This window comes from Phascolarctos cinereus, unplaced genomic scaffold (assembly GCF_003287225.1).
Source record: "Phascolarctos cinereus isolate Bilbo 61053 unplaced genomic scaffold, phaCin_HiC Scaffold_5;HRSCAF=322, whole genome shotgun sequence".
Lineage (NCBI taxonomy): Eukaryota > Metazoa > Chordata > Mammalia > Diprotodontia > Phascolarctidae > Phascolarctos > Phascolarctos cinereus.
Window position 1 is genome coordinate 237,594,759 of NW_027555958.1, and position 24,382 is coordinate 237,619,140.

A 24,382-nucleotide genomic window follows, 5' to 3' on the forward strand; every position below is an offset into this window, starting at 1 on the left:
GTGACAGATGTTGGAGGGAATGTGGAAAAATTGGGACACTAATTCATTGTTGATGGAATTGTAAACTGATCTGACCATTTTGGAGAGCAATCTGGAATTATGCCCAAAGAGTTATTAAGCTACCTTTGACCTACCAATACCACTACTAGGTCTGTTTCTGAAGATAATTAGGGAAAAAGAAAAAGAACCTATACATTCTAAAATATTTATAGCAGCTGTCTCTGTGGTGGCAAAGGACTGGAAATTGCAGGGATGCCCATCAATTGGGGAATGGTTGAATACGTTGTAGTATATCATTGTGATGGAATGAATGTGCTATAAGAAATGATGAACTTGGTGATCTTAGAAAAACATGGAAAGACTTGCACAAAATAATGAAGAGCAAAATGAACAGAACCAAGAGATCATTGTGTATAGTAAAAGCAGTACTGTTTTAAGAACAATTTTGAATGAATATGTTATTTTGTCTATTATAAATACCCAAATTAACTATAAAGAACATAAGAAGAAAGACAGTATCTGCATCCAGAGAAAGAACTGAGAAATAAAACTAGGTATGGAATAATTTTATTTATAGACATACACACACTCACACACAACTGTTTGTGTCTAATGGTAGCTAGCTCTAGGGGGGGTAGAGGATTGGGGAGGAAGGAAAAAAAATTTACATGATAATTTTGTTGTATATTTGAAAGGAATAGCAAGTTGTGCATGGCAGATTTGCACTTTCATGTGCAATCATCTTTTTTTAAAATTGTACTGTGTTATGGAAATGCTTGTTTTATTCCATAAATTAAAAATAATATAAAAAAGTATAATTTTAAACATCAAAAAAAGTTAGCTCACATACAATTTTTCACATATAAGAACCAAAGTAAAAGTCTTGTGGTTATCTATTATTTCTGGATTATCTATACCAATCATAGGTACATACCTATTGCATTGAACTTTGAGCAAAAGTATTGTTTTTACCAATTATGGAATTTTTTTTTCTTTTTGGTGAAGTAAACAGTTAAGTGACTTGCCCAGGATCATACAGCTAGTAAGTGTCAAGTGTCTGAGTTTGTAATTATGGAATTTCTGATATGGTTATCTAATATGCCAGCAGATTCTGATTTTCCCAGAATGCATAAGGAGGAGCAACTGGTGGAAATTGTGGGGAAGTAGATTTATACTTGACATATGGAAAAATTTCCTAATAATTAGGGCTCTTCAGAAGTGATCTTTCTTGGAGGTGGTGGGTTCTCTCTTCCTGGATTACCACATGTTAATTATTATGGAGGGGATTCTTATTCAGGAATGGGTTTTACTAATTTTTCCAAGTTTCTTAAATGTTACTCTTCCCTAGTAGAATGTGAACTCCTGGGCAGCATCTGTGTTTCTGTCTTTCTTTGTATGTTTACTGTTTAGTACAATACCAGGTACATAGTAAGTGTCTAATAAATGCTTGTTGATTGACTCTCCTTTAAGTACATTTATGTTCCAAACAAACTGGGCTTCCCTGTTTCTTATACTAGGTGGCCTGTATCCCTGGAATGCATTCCTACTTCAGATAAGCCTTTTAGAACCCCTAATTTCTCTCAAAGGTAACCTTAAGCAATCGCCCCAAATCACCTTGTGTCAATTTTGTATATTTCTGTATACATACGTTTTTCAAAGCCCTGTCTAGAGTGTAAGCCCCTTGAGGGCAGGGACTCGCATTTTGTGTGCACATTATTACATGTTTTGTGTGACATGGGAGACACTGGCACAGGACCGCTCACTATGGCATGCCCAGATCAGAGAAAGTGCTGTGCTGTATGAGCAAAACAAAATTAAAGTAACTCAAAAGAAACGCAAGATGTGCAGATTTAGAGAATTCACCCCAAATGTTCACGTGGACTATTTGTTCCCGACCTGTGGTAGAAGATTCAGAGCTCCTATTGGTCTGATCAGCCACAATGGACACAGGGTAACTTGATTCTAGCACAGTGATGTCATTTTGGTCCTCTCCCAGAATGAAAGACAACAACCAACCAATTATCAACCAACCAATGCTTACTTAATTCCTGCTTCTTGCTTAGTTGGCTGACTTGATAAACTGTTTTCCAGTCAAACTCGCCTGCTCCATTTTCCATCTTTCTTGGTGACTTTGCACCAAAGTTCTTCATGCTTTGAATCGTTTTTTTTTTCTTCCTTACCACCTCCTCTTGCTATTTCTAGCTTTTTTTCAAGGCTCTGTTTTAGTTCCACTTCCCATAAAAGGCCTGTCCTGATCCCTACCCAGTACTTAGCGCAGAGGCCTAGCACTTTGCAAGTGCTTAATAAATAAATGCTTATTGATTTGATTAATCTCTCCCTCTCCCCCATTCCTCTGTGTGAGTGTGTTTGTGTGTGTGTGTGTGTGTGTGTGTGTGTGTGTGTGTGTGTTTTGTACTGACTTGTGTTCATGTTTATATCTTCTCCACTCACAGAATATAACTGTTTAAAAGGCAGGGGTGGTTTCAGTTTTTTACTTTGCCCTGGGGTATCATGCCTAGCACAAGTAGGTGCTTAATAAATGCTTGTTGAATGAATGGCTTTCGAGATAATTCAATTTCTTCAGTGAATAAAAGTCTGGACCCCAGTCAGTAAGACCTTGGACTGATAATTGTATCTACCTCACAGGGTTCAGTGTGGCTCAAATGAAATAATAAGTGCAAAATTATTTAGTATGAGCTGCCTTTTTTCACTGTGGACCTAAGATTTTATTTATGTAGCAGCCTTCCTCTACTCAGGCAAAGGGGCAACTGGTTCTTCAGTTTCTAGTTTTAGAGAGTTGCCTGGGACACTAAGAGGTTAAGTGACTTTTGGTGACACAGCCATTTTTGTCAGAGATCAGACTTTTAAAAAATTAAAATGAAAAAAATGTCCAACATTTTTTTCCTCCCACCTCCCTTCTTTCTCCCTTGAGAAAATTTTATTTACAGTATCGTTTTCGTAGTATATATTGTTCTTCTGGTTCTGCTAGATTTATTCTACATCAGTTTGTCCAAATCTTTCTAAGTTTCTCAGCAACCATCTCTTTCATCATTCAGCACAATAGTATTCTATTACATTCATTTCCCTAAATTTGTTCAGCCATTCCTAATTGATGGGTACGATCTTAGTTTCTAGGTTTTTTGTCACTACAAAAAGAACTGCAATGCTATGAATATTTTTGTACATATTTTCATATTTCTTTGAGCTCTTTTGGGTGGGATTTGGGGCATGGTACTAGTAATAGTATTGCTAGGTCAAAGGGTATTCATAGTTTAATAACTTTTTCAGCGTAGTTCCAAATTGATTTCTAGAATAGCTTTACCAATTCATAGCTCCACCAAATGTGCCTGTTTTCCCATAGCCCTTTCAATATTTGACATTTTCTGTTCTGTCAGCTGTGCTAATCTGATAGATATAAAGTAGAAATTGCATTAATTTTCATTTCTATAATTACTAGTGATATGGATAATTTTTTTCATTTGGCTATAGGTATCTTGGCTTTCTTCCTTATAAAATTGCCTATCCATAATTGACCATTCATCAGTTAGGGAATGGCTTTTATTCACACAGATTTGAATCAATTCTTTATAGATTTTGGAAATAAGAACTCCCTCCCACCCCTACCCCCGTTTGCCTTCTAATGTTAGCTACATTGGATTTGTTGGTGCAAAAACTTTAATTTTATTTAGTCAACATTTTATTTTTTTGTTTTCTATAATTTCCATCCCTTGTTTGGTCATGAACTCTATTCATAGATCTAAAAGGTAATTTCTTCCTTATTCCTCCTACTTTTTATGATGTGATTTTTAAATATCTACATCGTATATCCCTTTGGAACCTGTTTTGGTTTGTAGTGTGAAGTATTGGTCTGAACCTAATTTCTGCCTGACTTTTGTGCAGTTTTCCCAGCAGTTTTTGTCAAATGGTGAGCCCTTACTAGCTGGGGTCTTTGGGTTTATCACGCACTAGGGTTTGTTTTCTTTTATGCCTAATCTGTTCTATTGATCTCCCCCTCTATTTTTTAACCAGCACCAAATGGCTTTGGTGTTTACTGCTACATACTATAGTTTGAGATCTGATACTGCTAGGATACCTTCTCTCCACTTTTTTCATGACTTCTCTTGCCATATATTATTATGGTACCACTTCCATTTTGCACATGTAAATTTATCCATTTTGCCTGAGGTGGAATCAACTAGTGAATAGAAGATAGGGATATCAAACACTAAATGTGGATAATTGACATCTGGGTAGTTAATCAGGGATGTAAACTGAAAACTTAGACACTCCATCTTGATTAAGTTCATATGCTATGTGAGTATTACTTCCTTTTGTTCCTGCAGTTGAATTTTGTTATTTTTTCTAATCCTGTAAAGTAATCCTTTGGTAGTTTGATTTGTATGGCATGGATAAATTTAGGTAGTATTGTCATGTTTATTATATTAGCTCAGCCTGTGCATGAGTTTCTCTTCCTCATGCCCTAAATGTGGGTGTTCCCCCAAGAACCTGTCCTTCATCTTCTTCTCTTTTTCCTCTATATTTTTCCCCGTGAGAATTTCATTTACTGGCATGGTTTTAATTACTGCCTCTATATAGATCACTCCCAACTCTATATCCCTACCCCTCACCTTTTTCTTGAACTCTTAACAGTTGCCTGCTGTTGACTGATGTTAAGAAGTCCCTTGAACTTGTCTTTTTGAGTTGCCATATTTTCCAGAAACTCTGGATCCAGAGTATGTAGGAGGCCCTGAATGTGTCAAGGACGAAGCCCTGCCCTGAGCTGACATAATGTGTTGTTTGTATCCCAAGCTGGACTCTGTGTCCTTAGGACTCAGGACAGGCACCCATCAATCTGCACTAGGCTGAGAAACTGTTTGTGCAGCTGGGACCCTTGTAGATAAGCATATCATCCTATCTTCATGGTCTAGAAGTTCCCAAGGGAAAAGAATGCGCTTTGCCATGGCCTTGCCTCTCCCCTTCTGGAGGGGTTTTGTCCTTTTCTCACCTTTACTTCACCTTTCCCCCTCCCATTTCACACCCCTTTAGGTGGAGATTTGTGTTTTCTCCTCCTTCCTTTAACCTGCTGTTATAAATATGCAAACTTGTGTATGGATTGTGATTTTGGATTGCACATGCATGTTCATTTCTGTTCTAGTAAGTCTAGTTTTTCTGTAAGTTTCATGCATTTGTGATTCATTGTTGACACATACTACATATGTCTTCTTAGATGACCTGCTAACACCTGAAACTCAACATGTCCAAAATATTTGGATTAAATTTCATTCTTCTCCACTTAGGCCCTGCTCTTTCTCCTCTTTCTGTTAATGATATTGGCTCAGTTGTCTGGGTTCAAAAAACCAAGTTTTGGTATCGTAGCTCTAGAACTAGAAAGGAACTCTTAGGCCACCTCATTGTACAGAATAGGAAACTGAAATGCAGGGAGGTTAAGTGACCTATCTAAGGTTACATAGTTAGCAAGCACCAGAAGAAGTAAGATTTGAAGTTGGGCTCTTTTTGATGTACGTTACCTCCTTTGACCGTTTTTCCCTCTTATCCCCGTCACCCCTAAATCATTTCTCACACCCTTCTCATTTTTCTTTCCACTCCACTAGTCTAAGTCATGCCTTCTTTACTTTTTATCTAAGCTATTTTAATTGTCTCTTAACAGGTCTCTCTCCTTTCTTGTGGTTCCTCCATGCTGCAGGCAAAATATCCTTAGGTCAGATCACATCATTACTCTGTTCATGACCATTAAGTGGCTCTGCAGTACTTATAGGATTTAAAACAACAACAAAAACAACAAAAAACCAAAACACTTTAGCCTAGGTTTCAAGCGTCTTCAGAGTTTTTCTCTAACCTTCTGTTGGTCAAGTAGGAGACACAGGAGGGCTTCTAGCACCTCTCTCACTAGTGGTTCATTTTTGAACCTGTCAGCCTTGGAAGACAAGAATAGATTCATAATAAGGGGTTAAATAAGCTTACTTTATTCTAGTTTAGTCTTCTCAAAGGGAGTTTGCTGATAATGGAATCACCAACTCGTACAGCATTCCCTAACAACCCTTCCTGCAAGGGGCCAGAGTGAAGGGGGGGCAACTACTTCTCTGTCCCATGGGGTCAATTGAGACAAGCACAACTTGTGCTCTCCTCTAATCTCCTCAAGCCTTAGTAGGGGCCAGTTGAGGCAAACACACAGATTCCCCTTCCCAAGCCTTGATGGGGGCCAATCAAGGCACACACAGCATTACAGCCTGCACATTCACCCCTGTGGGGATTCCGAATCACTGACCAGTGCCCATTTGCTTTATGGGCCAACAGACGAAGAAGGCATATTGCCAGCAATAGCGTCACAATTTTACATTACTTCACTCCTATATCTACTGACTGTGTAATAGAAACTGTTTTGAACCATGATTGTGAGAACTCATATCTAACACCTGGGGAGTAGAGTTTGTTGTAGGCTATGGATCCTGGGAAGAAAACTCTAAGAAAGAATAATAAAAAATCCATTTTACCTACACTAAAATTCACCTTACTTATACCTTCTTTTATATTACTAATCTCCTTCTACTTATGTATTTGCCAAAATAGTTGAAAGTCTTTTCTGGAATGTTATTTTGAATTCTTCAGCCTCCTTACATTTTGCATACATACCCTAAGTAGTTTTGCAGGAAATCACTCCAGGAAGTCAGTGGGTTCACTACAGATTTGTTATCTGATTTCAACTCTACCTTTGATGCAGCGAGACATTCATTTTACTCTTTCCCAATTGATTTTCATACTCTCCAACAGCAGCTGTTCCATATATTTTCTGCTCTCTGAGAGGTAGCCATCCACACCTCTTTCTACACCTTCTCTAGAAGTCTTTGAGTCATTTAGTTGTGTTCACCTCTTCGTGACCCTATGGGCCATACTGTCCATGGGTTTTCTGGCAAAGATTACTGGAGTGGTTTGCCCTTTCCTTCTCAAGTAGATTAATGTAAACAAAGGTGAAGTGTCTTGCCCAGGCTCACCCAGCTAGGAAGTGTTTGAGGGCAGATTTGAACTCAGGTCCTCTTGACTCCAGTCCCAGTGTTCTGTCCAGAGCCATCTAGCTACCCCTTTCTTTATACTTTACATAGAACATAAAGGCATTTACCAGGAGCTCCTCTTTCTCCCTTATCTACATCCCAGAACCCCTTGAATTATCTCTCTTTTCTCTTATCCTGGTCTTTTATAAGATGTGACCCTTTTCCTCACCAAGGCCACTTCTTTGTACTGTTAATTCCATCCCTTCCTCTTATCTGCAGCAGATTGCCTCCACAATCATCTACCTTATTCCCATTGTCTGTGCTCATATCCTCATGTGTAAACTATCCATGTCTCCCCCTTCCTAAAAAAAAAGCAAAACCACCCACCCTGTCCCCTGCTTGTTCTTTTAAGCTCTCACTCTGTATTTCTTTCTCTCTATCATAGCCAAGTGCCTAGAAAAAAACCTCAATTTTCTCTCTTCTCATTTCTCTCAGCCTTATTACTGAAAGGATGCACTTGTTCAGGCTATCCAGATCTCTTCATTTCCACACAGAAACTGGTCAGCAGAGTAGGGTGACTCGAATAATGATGAGACATTGCCAAGACTGTTTAATGTGGGCTGGCCTTTATGACCTTAGGTGATGGGGAAGCCTGGTGGAAGGTTTAATTGACCCTTTGCCATTTATATCAAGTAAGTCTTGGGGGTAGCTTCCTTGAACTCAAGGTTGGCTAACAGGCGTGATGTTGAAGGACTTAATTGTGATCCCAGGTAGTATGGAAGTATTTGGGCCCAAGCGGACATGTTTCTATGAGGATTTAATTGGGAAAATGGGGGCAAAATTTATTGACTGGATCAGGGATGAAAACGAAAGGAAACAAGAAGCAATTAAAACTACATTGGCATATAAGGTAGTAGCCAGTCAATATTGCTATGATACTTCCCAGAGAATTTTGCTTTAAATTGCCTGGCCAGTAGCAGGAAGATGGCTTTGGATTGTTCTAGCAGAGTAAGAATCAGAGGCCTTTTGGAGAAACCTTACTTTTGTAGCTATGTGTAGCATATATCTGTTCTGTAGCAAGCAATATCATTTTATATTTCCCAGTGAGAAAGGAAAACACTTGTGGTTTCGAACATATAAGGAGCAAACACACCCTTATATATCTCATAACGGTTGTAGAAACCATCAACTAGCCACTTTGAAGTGAATCAAAATATTTATAGTTTAAGAGGCCCTAGAATAGTTGCCAAGTTTTATTTTTTTTTTTTTATTCCCTAAAATCTTGTACCAGTATCTTCCTTTCCACTCCTATAACCATCAGCATGGTTCAAACACTCATTTACTGTCACCTGGACTATTACAATAGCCTCCTAATTGATCTCCCTGCCTCAAGTTTTTCCTGCTGCTAAAGTGATGCTCCTAAAGCACAGATCTGATCAGAATCTTCAGTGACTACTGTTACCTTTAGAATAAAATATAAATCTTTCTGTTTGTCATTTAAAGCCTTTACTGCAGTCTACTTTTCCAGCCTTGTAATACAGTTTTCTCTTTCATATACTCTTTAATTAGTTGTCATTAAACATTTATTAAGAGCCTATCATGTGTGAGGCGCTGGTGTTAAATGCTGGGGATGCAAATATGAAAAAGACAGTCCCTGCCCTATCTAATGGGGGAAGATGACATGCAAAAGAAAGTTGAAATGGGTGTAGGGTAAGAAAGGTATCTGGCATGGGGAAGAAGCCAGCCAAAGAAGTCCAAAATGAGTGCAGCCATGTGGGAAATGAGCATGTGTTTGAGATGTCAGTCCTATTCCCCTTCTTAAATGGAAGAGTTTATGGCTCCACTTTTCAATGAGAGGTCTGGAGGGTACTCATGAGATGTGATTGGATCTTGCTAGAGGATGTGATTTCCGAGTGATGAATTTACTGGGGGGATGATGAAGAAGCAAGAGAAGTCGAAAATGAGTGCAGCTGGGTGGGAAATGAGACATCTGAGGAGTCCTGCTAAGGCCAAGATGGCCTTCTTTCTTTTCTTTATTATATCTTGTGTCTTTATATCTTTGCATTGGCTGTCCTCAGTGTCTGGCATACATTTTCCCCTTACTTGTGCCACCTAGAATGCCTAACTTCCTTCAGAGCTCAATTTATGTCTTGGCTTCCCTGAGGTCTTTTCTGTTCTTAGCTGTGCTAGTGCCTTCTACTGTCACTAAATCTATATTTATTTTTTTAACATAAATATATACATACATGCATGCATGCATGTGTGTGTTGTCTCTTTTTAATGAATGTAAGCTTTTTGAGGTTAAGGACTGGGTCTTTTATATATTTGTATTCCCAGTGCCTGGCATGATACCTGGCATACCTGGCTTAATAAATCCTTAATAAGTGCTTGTTAATTGATTTCCTGTGTGCTTATTATTTCAATTTGTATAATTATCCCCTGTTTTAGATGGGTAGATATGTTTAAGACAAGGACTGTCATTTCTAGTCTTTGTATATCCACTCTTTCTGTCATGCTATCCATGTACAAGACAGGTGCCTGATAATGTTTGTTAAATTGTTGAAACTGCTCCAAATCAGAACTAATGGAATTGCCTTTCAAAAGTAAAGCTTAGCTGATTCACAGGATAAAAGAGTTATTGACATTTTGATTGATTGTGAAGTCTTTCATTTGTATAATCCGTGGAAAAAAAATGTCTGTATTTGTGACTTATGTGTGTTTGTTTTGAGAATGAAATTTTTTGTTAATTTTTATCTATTCTTCATAAAATAGATCAGTGAATACTGTCTGTTCTACAAAATGAGCAACAGCCATCCACTCCGCCCCTACACTGCGGTGGGAGAAATCGATCATGTGCATATCTTGTCTGAAAATATTGGTGCCTTGTTAAATGGGGAAGAATATGGTGATGTCACGTTTATAGTGGAAAAGACACGTTTTCCAGCCCACAGAGTGATTCTAGCTGCCAGGTGCCACTATTTTCGGTAAGTGTTTAATATTTTCTACAGAATTAAAATGAACTTTGGAAAATATTAGTACTTGCTGTTTCATTGAATATGTACATAAATATACCCCCAAATCCATGGATACTGACAACCACTTTTCCTACTAGATTCATCTTAGAGTCATATTGCTGGCATGTCTTTTTTTTTTTAAAGTTTTAATTTTATTTTAAATTACCTTCCCCCCCCCCCCAAGACAGCACACAATCTGATATAGGCTTTACATTTACATACCCATTAAACATATTTTCACGTTAGTGAAGTTGTAAGTAAAAATTAAAACCAATAGGAGGAACCATCAGAAAGATGAAACAAAACTCAACAGAAGGTAAAAATAAGTGATAGCGATTCGACTTTCATAGTTCTTTCTTTGGATGTGGACAGCATTTTCTATCCCGAGGCCTCTGGAGATGTCTTAGATCCTCGTAATGCTGAGAAGGGTTCAGTTTAACAATCTTAGTCATTGCATAACATGGCTGTTATTGTGTACAAAGTCCTCTTGGTTCTGCTCACTTCAGTCAGCATCAGACCATACAAGTCTTTCCAGGTTTTTCTGAAGTCTACCTCTCATCATTTCTTATAGTACAATAGTATTCCATTACATTCATATACCACAACTTGCTCAGCCATTCCCCAACTGGTGGGCATCCTCTCAATTTCCAATTCTTGCTGGCATGTCGTCTTAGGGATGACTTTGTGTACAAACCAGACTACCCCTAAACTGTCTTAACTTGATGAATGTCAGTTTTTCAAAATGAGGTGGGGTGGGGTGGAGTAGAAAGGCAAATTCTACCTTTGTACCTAATATCTTTATTGACCAGAACTTCCTTCCATAATGGACTGGTTAATTAACTTTGTATTTCAAGGAATGTTGACCAATTTCCTGATTTGCTAGCACCTAGAAGTTGGGTTGTGTCATGTATACATATATGTTTCTTGGTTTCAAGCTCAAAAGAACATTATGCAGTTCATCAGATTCCTTTACATTAGTCCTGTGGATTCATAGATAGTGTCATAACTTTTAATTGAAGAGAACTCATTGTTGACTGAGACCTGACCAAAAAAATCGTATTCACTTCTTTACGTAGTTATTCTGTTTCCAAGAACTCACCAGATTTTATACAGTCTATTTAAATAGTATTAAAATCTTACTTATGCTTTTATGCACTCATTGGCTATGTGACTTCCAAGTCCTAATTTTCGGTTATATAAATAATAAAATTTCCCTGTACTTATCACTGACTAGTAAGACTTAGAAGAGAGCATCACTGAAAAAATTGGCGTTGTGGTAACTTGCCCTTGATTATTCACTGTATCTTTAATGTAAAGGAGGATAAAGAGTGTCTAGAGAAATTATTGTATTGGTCAGGAAATATCATTATCTAAATTTGAATATATTGATAGCTTAACTAAAATTTCAGGTTCCCTTCTATGGAAACTTGATGTTTTTGAATCATGTTAACTATAAGTCAGCAATATAGTAGGAGTTGCTTTCCATTCATTTACCTAACTATGCTTATAATTGTTTAGGTACTTCCATTAAAGATTTCTCTCTCCAGGTAATAATTTTTCCTGTTGCTTCTCTTTCTTAAGGTATAATTCCAATAATGCCTTATCCCATTTTCAGAAAGTTTCATCTTCTCCATATGAGTGGTTAGTAAGAGGGAAGGCACCTGATTTCTGTCAACATGCAAAAGTTGAATGCCAACTAGGGCAGATTTGCTGATTTTAACTTTTTGGATATAAGCGTTTTAATAGATTTTACAAGAAGACATTTACAACATGTTTTTCTTTCAATTTGTGAAGAAAACTATTTGACATTTTCTAAAACCTTTTGAGGAAAGGAAGTTAGTATTTTTAAACATGAAAATTTAATCTCATACAGATCAACCTTGAGTAGATTTGCACCTTTGGTCATCTCCTTTTTCTTCCCAATCTCTTTATCCACTGGTTACTTCCTTACTTCCTGAAAACATGTTCCTGAGCTGTCTCTATGTGTCCTGATCTAAATCCAGCCACTGGACCCAGATGGCTCTGGAGGAGAAAGTGAGGCTGGTGACTTTGCCCAGCCCTCCCTCATTTATATCCAGTTCATTTTCAAGTCATGGCATCATCTTCCTGATGTCGTGGTCCTCTTCCAGAACAAAGGACAAACAACAACAAAGCAGCAGCAGCAACAATAACAATAATAACATACTGTTGCTTGATCCTACCATCCTTTAAACTTGAATTCTGTAGCTATTTCTCAGCCATACTTCTAGAAAAAGTTTTCTGTACTGCCTTCACTTTCTCACCCCTTTTAGTCACTTTTCCACCCCTTGCATGCTTATTACCATCCCCACTACTCAATTGAAACTACTCTATGTTACTAACAGTTTCTGAATTGCCAAATTCCATGGCCTTTTCTCAGTCCTTATACTTAGCATTTGACACTGTTAAATTATACTTAGTATTTGACACTGTTAACCACTACTCCAAATCTCTCCCCCCACCCTGGTTATTCTTTTCTTCCTGGGTTTTTGTGACACTGCTGTTTCCACATTCTCTTTTAACTTGTCTGAAGGATAGCTTCTCTCAGTCTGCTTAGCCAGATCATCATCCTTGCCTCACAGCCCATGAATAGTGGTTCCATTTGGCTTCCAATAAGGTTCTATCTTGGTCTGTCTTTTTTTCCTCTCTCAGAACTCTTTTTGGTGATCTCATCAGCTGTAATGGATTCAACTATGATATCTATACATATGATTTAAAGAAAGCCAGAGAAAGTAAGAGGCAGAGATTAGAGGGTGACAGGTTGGATATAATGGATCACTCAGAGCTCTAGGGCTCAAAGAAACAATCCTTTTACTAAAACATATTCTGATACCCTCAGGTAGAACTAGTTTTGAAGGCAGTTAAATACAAGTCCTGAGGATAACAACCGATAGAAACCACAGGTAAGAAAGTTAAAAGATGGTTAACGAGGTTTTCTGGGGTCTTAGGAGTTCCTCACCAAAGCTGTCAAAACTACTTTTATGCCTTCTTGCTGCAGGTCCCCACAGCTGGGGCCCAGATCAAGACACTTGGGGGCAGAGTTAACCCCAGTAGCTCCAGGTCTGCAACACAACTTCCTTGCTTGGAAAAGTCCCCAGTGGTGTGGTGAGGAGGGGGGAAGTGGTAGCTCACTCCTCCCAGCTTTACAGTATCCTGGCCCACAACACAGATGTATCCAAGATATGGAGCTTGGAAATGGAGGGTTGTGCGGGAGGAATAGAAAGGAAGCCAGCATAACTGGATTACAGAGTATGTGGAAGGGTATAAAATATGAGAAGGGGTCAGGTTATTAATCAGAACTGTGGTCACGGTTCTTTAAATATGAATATTGACTGGGGTTCCACAATAGCATTTTTATACATATTATTAGACTGGACATCTTTTGTACTAGTGAGACCCTTCAGGACTTGTTACAAGCAAAACAACTGTCAGGGAAGGAATTATCACAAAAAATTGACATTTTTGAAAATGGTAAGAAATACCATATCTGGTTTTGTTTTACAACATGTTCCAAATTGAAATTTGGCTCCCCTTTTTACAAACATATACCAACTGTAGTAGGGGAGGTTCAATCAGTTAATCAGTAAGCATTTATTAAGTGTTTGCCGTGTGCCAGTCACCATGGTAGACATTGGGGATACAAAAAAAAAAATGAAGCAGTCTGTACTCTCAGGGAGCTTACATACTGTCAGGAGAGACATATGTAGATGAATATATACAGAGGAAATACAAGGTAAAAGTGTCTTTGGGGAGAGCATTAACACCTGGAGTGATCAGAAAAGACTTCCTATAGAAGGTTATTACTTGAGCAGAGTTTTAAAGGAAACAAGGTATTCTAAGAGGTGGCAGTAAGGAGAGGAAGTATATTCTGGTCCTGGGGAACAGCCTTTGCAAAGGAGCAAAGAGGAAGGACACAGAGTATTATTTGTGAGGGGCAGTGAAAAGGCCGTTGTCGTTAGATGGTAGCATGGGAAGGGAAGTCATGTATAAAATAGTTTGGGGCCAGGTTGTGAAGGGCTTTAAAAGCCATCTGGAGGAATTTCTGTTTGATCCTAGAGGCAGTAAGTTACCATTAGAATTTTTTGAGTAGTGTAATGACACATTGTCAGATCTGTACCTTGGCAGCTATGTGTGGGATAGATTGGAGAGGTGAGAGCCTTGAGGCAGAGGAATCAATTAGGAGGCTGTTGTATTAGTTTCAGTGATAGAGATGATAAAGACCTGAACCAGGATAGTGACTATGTGAGGAGAGAGAAAGGGATGGGTGTGAGTAAAGAAAAGGCAACTGATGTTGGAGATGTTGTGGAAATAGAAATGGAAAGATTTGTCAACTGATTGGCTATGTGGGGTGAGGAATCAAGAATAATGCTAAGCTTGAGAATCTGGGTGACTAGAAAGATTGGTGGTACCCTTAACAGAAATAAGGAAGTTTGGAAAGAAATAAGTCTTGAGGGAGAAATAATGAGTTCAGTTTTGGACATGCTGAGTTTGAGACAGCCATAGAAAATCCAATTTGAAATATAGGCACTTGGGGCTGTGTGTAGCTAGAGCTTGGGGGAGACAAGGGTTAGATATATAGATTTGTGAGTCGTCTGCCTACAGACTATTTTTAAAACTAAGGTAATTGATGAGATCACTGCACTAGAGAGTAGAGAGAGATCAGAAGAGAGCTCAGGAGAGGGTTTGGGGGAACACTCAGTTAGGGGGCATAATATGGAGAATGAACTAGTAAAGGATACTGAGAAAGAATAGCCAGAAAGGTAGGAGAAAAAAGACCAAGAGTGGACACTGTCACAAAGATCTGTTGAAGAAAGAATAACCAGATGGAGAGGATAGGCATCAAGGCTAGATGCTGCAGAGAGGGGAAGAAGGATAAAGGTTGAGAAGAGGCCATCAGATTTGCAGATAAAACATCATTAGTAATATTGAGAACAGCTGTAGTTGAATGAAGAGGAGCAAGCCATATTACAAATAGTGCAAAGAGAGGTGGAGAAAGCCAGGAAGACAATGACAGAATCTAGTGAGGGTTTTCATTGTTGAGGAAACTTGAGTGTATGTGGAAACAGCAGAGAAGGAACCAGTAGGTAGGAAGAGAGTGAAGTTTGGAAAGATGTTTGAGTCTGCTATGGAAGATGAGTGGTGTGCTGTAGAAGATTGGAGAGGGAGGGCAGAGAGAGAGAGAGAGAGAGAGAGAGAGAGGGAGAGAGAGAGAGAGAGAGAGAGAGAGAGAGAGAGAGAGAGAGAGAGAGAGAGAGAGAGAGAGAGAGAGAGAGAGAGAGAGAGAGAGAGATATTATATTTGGTTTGGCAGGGAAAAGGGTCATATCCTTCTTTAATTTTTTTTTTTAAATTCTGAACTTAACCCTTACCATCCCATATACATAGAGAAGGGCCACTTCTTTATTGAGAGAATTAGGAATGACACCTAGGTAGTTTTGAAATGTAGAGGGAGAGAAAGAAAAGCTAACATTAGTTTTATATTTTCTCAGTAAAGTGTGAGGTGAATTCCTCAGCCGAGAGAGCAGAGAGACTTGAGAAAAGACAAAGTGTGGAATAAGTTGGTGGGCTAGAGAAGCAGTTTGTCAGTCATTAAACACATATTAAGCACCTACTCAGTGCCATGCACTATGCTATGTGCTGGGGATACAAAAAGAAGCAAAAGACATTCCCTGGCTCAGGGAGCTAACAATTTAATGGAGGAGACAAGGGGGAGTGGGAAGCTTCTTGTAGAAGGTAGAATTTTTGCCGAGACTTAAAGGAAGCTGGGGAAGTCAGTAGGCAGAGCTGAGGAGCAAGAGTGTTCCAGACATGGGGGACAGACAAAGGAAAATGCTCAAAGACAAGGGGTGGAGTATTTTGTTCGTGAAACAGCCAGGAGGCCAGGGTCACTGTATTGAAGAATATGTGTTAGAGAGTAAGAAGTTAGAAGACTGGAAAAGTCAGGAGGAGGTTATAACCTCGGTTATGAAGAGTTTTGAATGCACAACGGAGCATTTTGTATTTGCTTCTGGAGGTATAGGGAGCCATTGGAGTTTATCGGGGTGGGGTGACATGATCAAATTTGTGCTGTAGGAAAGTCACTTTAGTGGCTAAATAGAAAGTGGATTATTGGAGTGAGGAGTCTGAAGGCAGGCTGACCCACCAGCATAGTATTGCAGTGGACCAGATGTGAGGTGAGGAGGGGCTGCACTAGAGTGGTGGCAGTCAGAGGAAAGAAGGGGATATATTTGAATGAGAAGTGTTGCAAAAGTGAAATCAACAGGTTTTGGCAACAGCTTGGTTATGGGGGGTGAAAGAGAGTGAATAGGTGAGGACTGAGACCTAGGAAGAGTAAAGGTTACTTTGCTGCAGTAAGGGCCTAGCTGAGATTAATTAACATACATTTCTAGTGGACATAGATGATTCAGTTGTGTTTTCCTTGTAGTTTCGTTCAATAACACTTGAGTAGAAGCTGAGAAGGTAGTTGGTAGGAACAATCCAGGATTAGAGTTTGGCAAGGCACCAGCATCAGTTAGACCCAGTGATGAGGGGGTGCCCCCAAGAGATAAGAGAGTAGAGAACATTGTAGAATTGAATGAATAAACTGTATGGATAAGATTGGGAAAAGAAGAAAGTGAGGTTAGAGCAGTGATGATGTCATGGGCAAGTACTTGATAGATGAAGGGATTGGACATCCTTATGAAGACAAAGAATGGTTATTGACTCTGAAATTTTGTGCCAGATAATACCGATCATTTTCCTGGGGCAATCATTGTTGCCTGGCCCAGAGGATGAGAGAAAACAGGTTATAGGTAGGTGAGGACAAATAACTGATACTTTTATTTCTCCACCCTCCTCATTCTGTGTAGGGTTCATAGTTGGCCTTGGTCATGCTATCCTGTTCTGGGTCCTGGAATTATAACAGTCAACAACAAGAGAGATCAACATTTTATCTGATGACAGTTAAGAGAACTGGCAGTACTTAGCTGTAATATTTTTCTTTGCATAAAATAACCCTTGCTGATATTTTTTTGATCACATCTAAAATAATAACATTATTTTATCCTAGTGCTTTTAGTCTGTGGAAATACAAATTCTTGGACTATCTTTGGTGTTCTAATTGTAAATTTTTAAAGGGGCAGACTGTAGTTCAGAGTTTAGGTGCCTTATCAACCTTTAGCTTGTTTACTTATTCCTGTCATGGGAAACTGCTTCAGTTGTATACTTAATTGTGCAGTATTTGGGTTAAACTGTCAGAAGAACTTGGAAATTTTAATTGTCTCTAGCATCAATTGAAAATAGTTGCCATCTTGTCTTACATAGCCTCTTTGTAGAATTATTTTAATATATTATATTGTTTGAACTTTTCTTCTGTATGGCTCTGTCGTTTGTAATTGTGGAATACCAGTGATAAGTATTTTGAATATTCGGTAGCAAATTCTATTAGGGTGTAATTTTCTTATGCATTTGTTCTCTGTATGTGCAGAGCATTATTATATGGTGGAATGCGAGAGTCTCAGCCTGAAGCAGAAATCCCTCTCCAAGATACCACTGCAGAGGCATTTACCATGTTACTTAAATACATCTACACAGGACGGGCGACGCTGACAGATGAGAAGGAGGAGGTGCTGCTGGACTTCCTGAGCCTAGCTCATAAATATGGATTTCCTGAGCTGGAGGATTCAACCTCTGAGTATCTCTGCACCATACTTAACATTCAGAATGTCTGCATGACTTTTGATGTTGCTAGTCTCTACTTGCTTCCAAAGCTCACATGTATGTGCTGTATGTTTATGGACAGAAACGCTCAGGAGGTACTTTCCAGTGAAGGTTTCCTCTCTCTTTCTAAGGTGTGTCATTGTATATAAATACTTTTATTGTTATGCATTGTTTTGCATGTAATTGTGAAATGGAGTTATAATAATAGACTCAGTAAAAAAAGGAGCAAAATCATTGTTGTAAATTCTTTGCCTTTTCAATGCCACTCTCCTTTGTTTTCTGCCAGTCTCTGCAGGAATGTATTTAAACTCAGTATTTAGTCACATAAACAGATATTAATTAATTCACAAGAAGAAGAAATATTTTTGTTGAATTGAAAAGGGAAAATAATCAAAGAGCATTAAATAGTATTTATTAAGTGGGATGTAACATGGTGCAATGGAAAGAAAACTAGTGTTGTAATCAGAAGACTTGGGTTTGAATCTTTGCTTTGCCACGTACTTGTTGTATGACCGTGGACAAAGTAATGATCCTCTCTGAGTCTCTATTTCTTTGTTTTTAAAGTTTCTAATAATCCTTTCCATAGTTTTAAGTTTATAATCCTATGATTCTCTAAGTTTACCAAATTTACAAAGCTTAGGTTTTAGATAACTAGACAGTATACTCAATTCTTGGTCCCATAAAGAATTGTCAGTTCTGGCTGCTACTGTCTCTGTATAATGTAAAGAAAGGACTAGTAAGTGCTGATAGTGAAACTTCCATTTAGTAACAATTTTTTGAAAACAGTGCAACTCTGATTGTTGGATAAAGAGCTGGCCTTAAAAGTCAGGATGACTTGGATTCAAGTCTTTCTTCTGACACATACTAACTATATTTTGACTTCTTCTCTGTGTTCCCAAAGAGACAAGATGCAGGTACTGAAATTGAGAAAATAGACAAAGAGAAGGGTGTACATGATCCTGTGGCCTAAATAAATGCAAAATGATGTTCTAAGTCTTGTTAGTACCCCACATTCACAAAGCTGAATGTAATAATGCTTTGTGGTACTCTGTAGGAATTCTTAAATAGGCAGTATATTGTACATTAGGTAAGATAGCACACAAATCATCTGAGAAAGAAACCTAATCTGGCTCTTAAAAAACAAAGTATTTCAGAGAATGAAACTTTAAAACCTTACAGTCAGGAAAAATCTCCCCATTGACCAACCTAAACTCTCTCCTTATACCTTTTATTTCTTGGCTTTATATAAGACAAATAACAAAGCTGTTGACATCTATATCTGTATCTGTATCTATATCTGTATCTATATCGTTGATATATCTATATCTGATATGTAATCATATCAGCAGACACACACACATTTATTTGCTTATATATCTATATGCTGTAGTTAACTGTGACTCCTCTGTTCCTAGACTAAATAAATTCAGTTTACCCTGTACTTTAAGGACTAAAATCTAAAATGCTGTATAAATGCTAATTTATCATTATCATCATATATTACCATATAATGATATGGTATTATCATATCATTATTATTAATAATGTATTTTCTCCAACTTTTTCAGTACCTGGTATTGTAAAAGGTTTTATAAAAAGATTGATCTAGGTGTGAATAATGTTCTGGTTATAAGTATTTGAAAACATATCTCAAATGGAATTTGCTACCGAAAGCAGATAACACTGACATTGGTGTAGAGTTTGTTTTATTACATGCAAAAGACTAACTTCACATATTTAAAACAAGTTTTGAATGCTTTACTATTTTTCATTAAATTTTTAATTATACAGGTTAAAGAAGAGATTGAACTAAATATAGAGAGGTTAAATAAATGGTAAAGATAGGTAGTAGAAGTGAGAATGGTAGATGGTAACTTACAGGTTGAGGGAGAAAGTTAAGAAGATTGGGGTAATGGAGAGCTAAGCTAGGAAGAGGAGAAGAGTTCAAAGGACCAATGAGCACCCAAAATCATATAATCCTTTACTGATCTGCTTTGCTGGGCTCTATTTTTAACTAGAATTTTCCTTTTTATCCTTTTCCTCTTAGGCAGCACTTCTCAATATCGTATTAAGAGATTCATTTGCAGCTCCTGAAAAGGATATTTTTCAAGCCTTGTTAAATTGGTGTAAGCACAATCCAAAAGAGGATCATGCTGAAATCATGCAGGCAGTTCGCTTGCCCCTGATGAGTCTCACTGAGCTTTTGAATGTTGTTAGACCTTCTACACTGTTGTCTCCTGATGCCATCTTGGATGCAATTAAAGTGCGCTCAGAAAGTCGGGACATGGATCTCAATTATCGGGGCATGCTTAGTGAGTACCTGTTTCTGCTAAATGTATGTGGTGGAGAACTTTTCTTTTTTTTCTTTTCTTTTTTTTTGTGAAGTATTTTATTTTATTTTTTTTTAAATTTTATTAATTTATTTTGATTTATCAACAATCACTTCCATATGCTTTTGAGTTTAAAATTTTCCCCCCTTTCCAACACAGCACACAATCTGACATAAGCTTTACATTTACATACCCATTAAACATATTTTCACATTAGTGAAGTTGTAAGTAAAAATTAAAACCAATAGGAGGAACCATCAGAAAGATGAAACAAAACTCAACAGAAGGTAAAAATAAGTGATAGCAATTCGACTTTCATAGTTCTTTCTTTGGATGTGGACAGCATTTTCCATCCCGAGGCCTTTGGATATGTCTTAGATCCTTATAATGCTGAGAAGGGTTCAGTTTAACAATCTTGGTCATTGCATAACGTGGCTGTTGTTGTGTACAAAGTCCTCTTGGTTCTGCTCACTTCACTCAGCATCAGACCACATAAGTCTTTCCAGGTTTTTCTGAAGTCTGCCTGTTCATCATTTCTTATAACACAATAGTATTCCATTACATTCATATACCACAACTTGCTCAGCCATTCCCCAATTGATGGGCATCCTCTCAATTTCCAATTCTTTGCCCCCACAAAAAGAGCTGCTATGAATATTTTTGTGCATGTGGGTCCTGTTCCCATTTGTTGATCTCTTTGGGATATAGCCTTAGAAGTGCTATTGCTGGATCAAAGGGTATGCACATTTTTGTAGCTCTTTGGGCATAATTCCAAATTGTTCTCCAAAGTGGTTGTATCATTTCACAACTGGTGGAGAACTTTTCTGAAAGCTTTGCTCATAAAGCTTTTGTCACCTTTCACAAAGCCTGTAGCTGCTGCAGCTACAAAGCTGTAGTGGTTGTAGGCCCTGTAACTATGTGTGTATATTAGTTCTAATATGGAACTTTATTTCTTATATCTCATGATGTCCTCTTCAGTCAATCAGCAAGCATTTATTAAGCTCTTGGGACATGCCAAGCACCATGTTCAACAGTGGGGTTACCAGTACAAGAATGACACCATCTATGACCTCAAGGAAGTTAGATTCTTTTGGAGAAAACAATATATATGTATAAATATAATATTTATAAATTATATAAGTATAATAAATGTAAACAAATTACACACACACACACGCACACACACACGCACGCACACACACACACACACACACACACACACACACACACACACACACACATACGCACACACGATAATTTTTGGAGGTGAGGTACCAGTAGCTAGGGAGAACTGAAAGTCATCATGTAAGACCTAGCAGTTGAGCTGAACTTTGAAAAAAGCTAGAGATTCTAAGAAACAGTTTGAAAAGAGAGTATCTTTCAGGCATGGAGGATAGCTTGTGCAGGTCCCTGGGATGGGAGCTTAAGTGTCCTGTTTGAGGAGCAGCCAGAAGGTCAATTTATCTGGGCTGAAGAGTGACTAAAAAGAAGTGTAATGCACAATAAGGCTAGAAATGTATATTGAAGCCAGTTTATGAAGGGTTTTAAATATCAAAGTAGTTTACATTTTATCCTAGAGATAATAGGGAGCCACTGACGCTTCTTGAGTAGAGGAGTGATACTGTCATATCTATGCTATAAGAATATCACTTTGACAGCTGTGTGGAAAATAGATTGGAAAGAGATGAGGGCCTGCATTAGGATGGTTGCTATATGCCTTGAGGCAAAGGGGCTGAAGTGAAAAATGTTGTGGAGGTAATATTAACAAGACTTGTAAACTAAATGGGTGTTTGGGATGAGGGAGGCTAAGGAGTTGAGGATAATTCCTGTGTTGTGAATCTGGGTTTCTGGATAGTCCTTTGACAAAAATAGGGAAGTTATGGAGTAAGGTAAGTTTTGGGGAAAAGATAATGAATGCTTATGCTTCTGGAGCATCCATTTTGAAATGTCCAATGTTAATTCATTTGGTATTATAGCTCAGGAGTGAGAAAGAGAGATGGATGTATAAGTCTGGGACTCATCTACATAGAGATGATAATTGATTTCATGGGAGCTAATGAGGTCATCAAGAGTATAGAAAGGTAAGAGGGCCTATAGGGACACCTTGAGGGACACCAATAATTAGGGGGCAGGATATGAATTATTACTCAGCAGCCTAGACTGAGAATGAGCAGTCCAGCAGAAAAATGACCAAGAAAAGTCAATTTCACAAAAACCCCCAAACAGGAGGATGGTCAGTTTTATCTACAAAGAAGTTCAGAAGGATAAGGTTTGAATTAAGTCATACTATAAAATCTTTTCCCACTAACCATAGAGAATTGCCATTTCTGGGAAAACTGTTCACCTCTTTCCCAAAGTACCCAATCCTGCTTAAGATACTTTCTTTACATATGTACACATTCCAGAGGTACATATTGTGTATTTATTATGTGCATAACAACATGATAGATATTAAGGTGATTGGGATGTTGCAAAAGAAGTCTGAGAGCAGTTCCCCATCTTTGAGCTTAAAGTCTCCTTAGGGAGATAAAAGCCATAATGAATGGTACAGAACGTAAAAGTTCAAATCATTGTTACATAATATGTGGGAAAGACCATGTGAAAAATGGTAGATCTTGAAGAGTAGATGGGGAAAGCTGGGTATTACAACGTAGATAGGCCTTGAAAATTTAGATAAGCATAAAGAAGAGGGCAGGACATTCCATACGAGTGTGGAAAGTTTGAGAAATAGTAGAGACAGTAATGTTTGAGGGTGAGGGAGCAGAACTATCTGATTTGTACTGGTTATTAGAAAAGACTGTAAGGGTAAGGGTAGAGCAGCTGGAACACCTATGGAAGGCTACACTTTAGGACTTTATCCTGATCAAAAACTTTGAATGGCTCACTGTTGTCTTGTAGGATAGTGACAATTAAAAGAGTGTTTTTAGGAGTTTTAATATGGCTGTGTTATAGAGGATATCTTGGAAGGAAGAAAAAAGATTAGGGGAATCAGTAAAATATTACAATAATCCAGGGATGAAGTGATAAGAGCCTAACCTGGATGGTGGCTGCAGAAATAATAAGCAATGTATTGATGGTAGAAATATGGAATTCTGAAGAATGGATGGAATGTAGGGGGCAGAGGAAAGGAGCCTATGTAACATGTTGCAAAATGGCATAATTAACCAAAAGGTAGTTAGGGCATGTTTTTTTTTTTCCTAGGGGGAGAGGTGATTTGGTTTGGTTTTAGACATGTTAAGTTTGAATGTTTTTTAAGGAATAAAGACTTGGAGCCAAGTAGAAATTTCTAACAGGCAATAGGAATGTTTAATTTAAGCATAAGTGAGAGGTCAGGGCTGGAAATACAAACTTGGGAATGTTGGATATAGAGGTAGTAGCTGAACCTATTAGACTATATAAGTTTTTCCAAGAATCTTTAGAGAAAGAGGGAAGTGGAAGGTCAAGGGCATTGTACAACACTAATAGTAGAAGAGCAAGAAGAGACAACAGAGGAGTAGGCCAAGGGGTAGAATACTCAATAATAGTATAATCATTCAGCTAACAAGCATTCGTTAACATTTAACTACGTTCCAGATACTGTGCTAGGTCCTAGGAGTACAAAGACAAAATAAGCCCTGTTCTCAAGGAGTATGTATTCAATCTGGGGCAAGAGTGTGTACATCTATAAGAACACAAACACACACGCACATATATACACACACTCTCAAACCCACCCCTTGTTAGCACTGATACCTTAACTATGTCTCAGTCTATATTTAGATACCCAAATCATGTTTCAATCAATTATTTAATCAAAAGAGCTTTAAAGTAAGTGGGAGAAGGCCTTCAGTTAGAATGAAGTCACATAAAAATTGTTCCAAAGGGGAGAAGCTTGGCTGTGCCTCGGGCTTCTCTATAGATTATCAAAGAATTGAATTCCAGAAATTGGAGTGTGTTGGTTTCTGGCACATCACTAGGAAGGAACTGCCTGGTAGGGAAGGACACCTGATGAATGGCAGAGCCAAGTGAGGCCTTCTCTCTACTTCACTCCGTCCCTTCCTCCTCCTCCTCCTTCATTCTTGACTAGAAGAGGAACTTTCAACTTTGAAGGCTCTTGAGGATGTGGCGCTTCCCATCAGTGTCCTAAATGGCACCCCTCTGTCAGATAGTAGCAGAATCTGCATTGGGTGCCAAAGACAAACTGGTTACAAACTCATTACGTTGAAGGGGAACTTCTTGAGCATCCCGTTAACGAAAGAAAATGTCTTCCAGCACCTAAGAGTTTTGAGTGACACCCTTTGGCACATGTGTTTTGTGAACTTGAACCCATTTTCTCT

The 24,382-nt window shown here is 38.2% G+C and overlaps 1 protein-coding gene across 2 annotated transcripts in view; it reads left to right on the forward strand.

The window, feature by feature from the left end:
- BTBD9 (BTB domain containing 9) overlaps positions 1–24,382 on the forward strand; it is a 516,152-nt gene that overhangs the window by 64,908 nt on the left and 426,862 nt on the right. For both annotated transcript variants that reach the window (XM_078155391.1, XM_020999576.2), the window contains exons 2-4: positions 9,780–9,991; positions 17,504–17,867; positions 19,784–20,048. In XM_078155391.1, coding sequence (XP_078011517.1) covers positions 9,807–9,991; positions 17,504–17,867; positions 19,784–20,048 — 814 coding nt within the window. In that variant the 5' untranslated portion in view covers positions 9,780–9,806. The remainder of the gene's footprint in view (positions 1–9,779; positions 9,992–17,503; positions 17,868–19,783; positions 20,049–24,382) is intronic.